Raw genomic sequence first — 6,784 nt, forward strand, 5'->3', positions numbered from 1 at the left:
CCAGCCCCAGCCCCAGCCTCAGCCCCTGCCCCCCGGGACCAGAACCTACCCCAGATCCTGGAGGAGTCTAGATCCGAATGAATCAGAGAAGGGCTTCAGAGACCAAGGCCATCCCCTCTGAATTGCCCAAGTCCTGCTTCTCCCCTACCCTATCAGGGACATTTGGCTCCTTTTACTGGCTCTGCTCATCCTGAGGATTCCCCTCCTGCCAAGTCTGGTAGCTACAGATGGGACCAAAAAGAGTGGCCGAGCCTCACTGCCTAAACCAATGCCCTGCTCGTCCCTGTCCCCAGGCTCCTGGCTGTTTGCCTGCCTCAAAGCCTCGTGGGGTTGAGACAGGCCCTTCCTGCCATCTCTGTCCCAGCTGCTGCCGGGGATTAACAACAGAGTGCAGGGAGATTAACCGCCTCCCTTCCCAGATACAGTATCAGCAGGGACAGAGGGACTGCAGGGCTGCACAGGGCATGGGGGGAGGAGGCTGCTAAATCAAACCCCAGCCTTCCCCCTGCCCTGCAGAATGTCTTCCATCTGCTTCCACTGGTTGGGGGTTAGGGAGAGCTCCACTGCTGTCCCCCACCCCCACCTTTTTGTTTTCACACAGAGACCAAGAGGCCTCAGCTTAGCACCTTAGTACCTCCGCTGCTTCACATGCTTTAGCCAAAGCCATAAGAAAATCTGCGATGTATGTAGAGAAAATAACGCAGATCTCCTGCCTCGCCGGCCGGCTTCCCTCCCACCCTTTCCAAGATTCGCAATGGCCTTGATGCCTGTGCATAGGCTTGGCCCCCTCTCCCGTGCATGAGGAGCCCTCTTCCCTCTGCTCAGAGATGCTGCTTCAGTTGCCCAGGAGGTCATATTCTTTATATATATTTTTTGTTGCCAAGTCTCTCTTTAGAGAAACTATATTATTCTAATTTTTTAAGTATCCGTTTATATATAAAAGAGAAAATCAATTGGCTGTTCTGTCCTGTGCTGTGCCCACAGTCTTAGTTTGCTTCTCCCGTGTTGGAAGTCTCACGAGTCCTACTGGTCACTCGCCCAGTCTGAGCCGGCCTCTGCTCCGAGCAGGGCTGAGCCCGCCGTGCTCTCGGACTCGGAGCTGTTCAATAAAGCAGAGTGGCAGAGCCCAGTCGTTGTGTGGTGGCTGGCGGAGTGGCATGGGTGCATGGGATGACTTTAAGGGAACTCACCTGGGAGCCCAGGAAGTTCTGGGGGTGCTCTCAGAATCCTTGCATCACCTGCCAGGAGTTTCACTAGCTCTTGCGCTCGCCCCTCACCCCACCATAGACTCAATGGATCAGAATCAGTGGGTCAGTGGTGATCAGAACGCTGGTGCTTCAGTCCCCCTGCTCCTGTCCCGCCATCCCCAGAGCCCTCGGTCCTGAAGCACACAGTACGCAGCTTACCAAATGGAGTCTAACACTTTATTCAGATAAGAGGTCACAAGCCACAGGACTTTAAAGTGCATGAAATTCACTGGCAATAAAGCCACACGTATACCAGCTTCGCCCCCAGGCCCACCACTGCTCCATCCATCATGACGTGGGGGGTGAGGGGGCGTGCTGAGACCCGTCATTAAAGGTGGGGACAGCAGGAACAAAGGGTGGGGATGCTGGAGGAACAGGAGTACCAGTGGTCTGAAACGGAGGACGGAGGGGACCAGCCGCAGTGATTCTGCTCACTGAGGGAAGGGTGGGGTCAGTCTAGCCCATCAAAAACTAGAAAAAATTGTTTTCCACGTATTCTGCATGGCCAGCCCCTCCCACTTCAGACAGACCTAACTCCTCCTTCATCTGTCTCTGGGTTTCCCCTGTAATTGATGAGTAATTCAGAGCCCAGAGTCCAGCCTGAGGGTGTCCCCGCTATACACTATGAATACGAACCACAGCAGATGTAGATTTCAGAACCATGGTGGGGGCTGGCCCAACCAGGTGGGAGAAGGCGCTGTCGGGAGCTGGCTGGGCGTGTGCTGAGGGCAGGGTGCCTGCATGCCCACCAGTGTGGTGACTAGGAGGACATGAGAGAGTGTGTGCACATGCACAGTGTGCACGTCCCACACCTGTTTCTATGAGGCAGCTCGGCCAGAAAGAACCCTGCTTCTTCCTTCACAGAACTCACATTCTTCATGGGATAACCAGGGTGAGTGCAGTCAGCACAGAACTGGGAAGAGAGGCTGTTCCTCAGAAGGAAGGGAGAAGCCTGCTCCCTGCTCTAGAACTCCCTCAGCCAGCCTGTACAGCTCCAGGCCTCTCCACCCAGCACAGGGCTCCTTGTTCCCCTGCCAGCGCCGCACAGCGGGGCAGCTCTCCTTGGCCCCATTCTCATGAGAGTCTTCTGTGTCAAGCCAGCTCCTCTTGCCTCCCCCAGATGAGACAGACTGGAGGTGAATCTTCTACTACCCCTTCCTTCCCTCTTCCCTCAAGAGGGGGATTTGGGCAGGGACCCCAGAGGCCTTAGCTCATACTCCATCCCAATCTACAGACCTTCTAAAAAATTAAAGTGCTTTGCTCTGCATGAATCCCAGAGAGCATGGAACCCTGGACTGGGACGCGTGATCTGCCTGCTTCTAACACTGCAAACACCTTCTGCCGCACATGTGCCATCCTAAACACCCACCTCCAAACACTGCCAACTCACCTTCCAAGCAGAGGTGCTACAGGCAGGAAAGCACACACGCCTTTCCCTGCTCCGGTCCAGGTCTGTGCCCATCTACCCTGAAGAGAGGCAACACTGGCCCCTTCGGTCTAGCCTCTCTGAGGGGTGGAAACGACTACAGATCCAGCGCACCGGAGCACTCCCATCCAGCCAGGCACACCCTGACGTGTCTTCACAGCAGTATACGCCTGCCTGCAGCTGCTAAACCAGAACCTTGGAAGGAGCCGGGGCACTGGCACGTGCTCCTGGGAATCCGAAAACACTTCGGCCATCTCCAGGCTGCACAGGACAGGCGTTCTCAAAGCCTCCAGGGCCCAAACCAAGCCATTTAGCTGCCATCATCAGGCTGGTCCTCCCTCTCTGTCCATGGAAAGATGGCACTCAGTTTTCCTTCCCTCAGCCTTGGCTACCTGTACTTAGAACCCTTATTCTTTCAGTCTGAACCCTGCCATGAGGGAAGAGGTAGAAAGGTGACCCATCTCCCTCTGAGCTCAGTCTATGCTGCCTGCCTGGCTCACTTCTAACCCAGATGCTTGTAGGATCCAGGAAGCAAACTTGGCTTAGCCTGTCCGCTGTGTGTCTGAGGGCCACAGAGAAAAGCTGGCACCCCAGTTGCACAAGGGGAAGCTGAAATGACAGGCTAACACTTGCTAGGAACTGCCTAAATTGATACCTGAGGCCCACAGCCTGGGGCGCTGACAAGAAATCAAGCATAAAGCATCCGCCCCCAGCCTGTGCTCTCTTCCTCTGAGGCCCGAGATGCACTCCCACTTCTGCAACTCTCTCTCCTGGGAGACCGAGCCTAGATGTCTCTGTCTCCTCTCTCATCGGAACAGTTTCATCCCCAGTGGATGCGGCTGAGGCCTCACTACAGAGGGCGTGGGTGGGGGGTTTCTCAGTGTGGGAGACACATATAGTGCAGGAAACTCGAGCAGCAGTGGTGTGTGCATGAAGCAAAGACAGTGCCGCTACCACAGTGCCGGCGCGGGGCCCCAAAGGGCTAAAGGACATCGGTTTCCCTCTCGATCCCCACGTACTTGAGGGCGTCGGCTTGGCTGTACCTGTCCCAGAGCAGGGAGGAGGAACCAGGTTACTTTTGAGGCTTTTGTAACTGAAAAGATGGAGCCCCTCCTGTTTCACGTCCCCTCCCACTAGCTCGCAGCTGTCTGCAAGGTCCCCACTTCTGAGGCCATGCACCAGAGTTCAGAACAAAGGGGACAGTGCTGACCACTGTGAGCACCCGCCATCACTCGTACTGCCTATGTAAGGCCCCCGAATCAATTCTAACAGCCATCCCTTTTCCCTCGAGGACCACCTCCCATGGGCTGGTACTGGCTGCTCACCTGTAATCAAAGAAGAGTTCTTCGCCGGCTTGAATTGCTCTCTTGGCAAAGATCCCAATCCGATGATCTCCATTCACCATGACCACTGCAAATAGGATCAACTCAAGGCTAGGTTCCTAGCCAACTCTAAGCCAATCATCAGTGGTATTCTGGGCTAATTTTCTCTAAATTCTCAGTAAAATAGAAATCAAATGGAATTAGAACATAGTCAATAAAGGCCTCTAATTAATTAATTTAATTTTAGAGACAGATTCTTGCTATGTTGCCCATACTGGCCTTGAACTCATGATCCTTCTGCCTTAGTCTCCTATGTATCTGGGACTACAGGTGCATTCCACTATGCCCTCTATGCTACTGTTTTATTTTTTAAATTTATATTTATTCTTTTTATTTATTTATTTATTTGCTATAGGGTGTATGCACTCACCAGAAAGAAACAGAGAGTGTGCACAAAGGAAAATAAGAAAGTGCCCCCTTCAGTTCAGATGGCCACAAAAGAATCCCTTCACCCTTCTTGGCATTTTGGGCATACCTGCGCACATGCCTGGTGTGTTTTTCAAGCCACTAGGCCTGGGACTCGGACTGCATAGCTGGCCATGTGGAATCCAGCTACCTTAACCATTATGCCACCAGCTGGTCCCCTGCTATGCTTTTAGATCAGTTATTCTGGCTGGTAATATGGGAAACAATTCCCTCTAAATCATGTGAGTGGGAAAGTGTTTATAATACATTCAGTAAGAAAAGAAAATTATAAAAAAAAAATGGCAAGAACGTAACCTAAAATGATATCAGACATTAATTATGTCTAACTTTGGACAAAAGAAAACCAAACAGCTATGAAAAAAATGGAACAATATAGCCGTCATAGTAAATGTGGCCCCCACCCCACTCTCAGGTCACTGTGAACTCACCTTTGGCGTAACAGTTGGGGTTCACGGAATGGTTTGCAAATCGAATTTTGTTTCCCTTCCGGGTAGCATCCACTACAAAATCTGAATAAAGTAAGCCAAGGAAGACCGTGAGCTTCTTTAATCAGAATTTAAAACCAAGGAAATGGAACAGGAACAATTCAGTTCAACAGGAATTTTGAAGCCCAGCGTGTGCTCACAGGAACTGAGGAAAGCATGCAGCCTGAGAATTCAGCCTCGTGCCGGAGCAGTCCCTTTGGGAGCCCTCTCTGAACTATGGATCTCGTCTTCCCATCAATTGTGTAGGGAGATTTCTGAGGCCAAAGTACTGAATGCTCCCATTACAAACACAATTCAGAAATGAAGGCTCTCCTAAAGAAAGAGAACTGTGGCCCAAGGGGGTCTCTGATTTCAATCTCACCACCTCGCTCTATGTATCCATTGGAGGATTTAAAGCTGATCTGAACCTAGATTAAAGCGGGGCTGTTTGGTAGAAAGAGCCTCCATACCATTGTTGAGGTTGAAGAGGAAGCTGGACATGTATTTGTCATAGACCTTCCCTCGCCGATCAGCCTCGTCCTGAGAGATGAGCTAGAGAGAGACAAAGAACAGATGGGGGTTAGCAGGCTGCCTACTCAGGGCACAGTGTCCTGCCCTCAGAAAGGGCTGGGAGAGAGCAGTGTCCCACATGGGCGGTTACAGAGCATCATGACGAGAACATGAGAGTGAGTTCAAGTTATGATCTTCCAATTCCCACCTTGCCGTGAAGTATGCCTAGTGTTAAGGCTGAAGAGAGCCTCCCGCCAACTCCCTTGAAAAGCTTGAGTTGCCAAAGAGCTGAAGAACAGTGATTTGTTTCAGGATTACAAATAGTTCTGTGGGATCCCCCAAGAGGCCACATGAGAACTCAGCCGAGTTATTTAGAGATTAATTCACAGAAGCCAAGCCCACAGAAAACCAGAGTTTCTCATCGGTATCTCCCCCATAAAAATGTGGGCCAAACCCAGAGCACTCACCTCACCACAATATTCAGAAATGAATTCATTCTTCTGCACAGACTCCTTAATGAAGGTACCCCATCCGGCCACATCTGAGGGGGCCAGCAGCAGGTGCTGAGGAAGAAAGGGCCAACCTCAGACAGGGCGGCTGTGAGCGAGCGGGCACATGTGCTGCCTGTGCATGAGTGTGGTGGGGAATAGGATGGAAAGAACTAGCAACTCTTAGGAGGATCTGAAAACAGAAAAAGGTCTAAGGAGGAAAAACAAAGGAGGAAAAACAAAGGAGGGAGGTGGTGACAGGCAACAGGACACCTTTTCCTCTACCCCTGGGGACATCCTGGACCTGGGTCTATGGGAATTCCCTGCTGTGTGTGGGTAAAAGAGTCAACGTAATGGCACACTTCTCTGCTCCTTCCAATCTGGCCAGTTCAAAAGGCCACCTTCCTTATCCCTCGCTGGGACAGAAACTTAATAAATTCAGTAAATGTGGGTCTTTCAGTACCTTTCACATACAAGCCCTCTAGGAACCAGTGGAAAGAGGATGCTTGGAATTATTCCTTCTTTCTTGCTCCATTATTTGGCTCAGAGTCCTGAGACAGGCCCTCACCTTCTTGAGGCCACGCTGGATGCTGCAGTTTTTGCAGGAAACCACCTTGCAGTCCCAGTGCTCCGAGGCTCCACAGGTGAGACACAAGTCAGGGTCACACTCTCGCACTGCCAGATAGCACGGGCACTGCTTGGTATTGCACTGGGTTTTACAGCGACAGCCAGGGAAGCGATTCTGACCTAGGTGGAAAGACAAGGAGGGATAAGATAAGCAAGCTAATGCTAGGGTTTGGGTGTCTTTTTAATTAATTAATTATTTATTTACTACACTCAC

General features: G+C 51.4%; 2 protein-coding genes across 2 annotated transcripts in view; one reads left to right on the forward strand and one right to left on the reverse strand.

The window, feature by feature from the left end:
* CNTNAP1 (contactin associated protein 1) overlaps positions 1-1,129 on the forward strand; it is a 19,862-nt gene extending 18,733 nt beyond the window's left edge. The window contains exon 26 of the mRNA XM_006156063.3: positions 1-1,129. This exon is cut by the window's left edge and continues 4 nt beyond it. Coding sequence (XP_006156125.1) covers positions 1-81 — 81 coding nt within the window. The 3' untranslated portion in view covers positions 82-1,129.
* A 281-nt stretch (positions 1,130-1,410) lies between these two features.
* The window catches only part of EZH1 (enhancer of zeste 1 polycomb repressive complex 2 subunit), a gene marked incomplete in the record, with an annotated part of 36,468 nt that continues 31,094 nt past the window's right edge, over positions 1,411-6,784 (reverse strand). Inside the window, 6 exon segments of the mRNA XM_027774789.1 lie at positions 1,411-3,716; positions 3,999-4,083; positions 4,910-4,990; positions 5,416-5,497; positions 5,923-6,018; positions 6,512-6,690. Of these exon segments, the coding sequence (XP_027630590.1) occupies positions 3,656-3,716; positions 3,999-4,083; positions 4,910-4,990; positions 5,416-5,497; positions 5,923-6,018; positions 6,512-6,690 (584 nt within the window).

This window comes from Tupaia chinensis, unplaced genomic scaffold, assembly GCF_000334495.1.
Source record: "Tupaia chinensis unplaced genomic scaffold, TupChi_1.0 Scaffold000477_2, whole genome shotgun sequence".
Classification (NCBI taxonomy): Eukaryota; Metazoa; Chordata; class Mammalia; order Scandentia; family Tupaiidae; genus Tupaia; species Tupaia belangeri.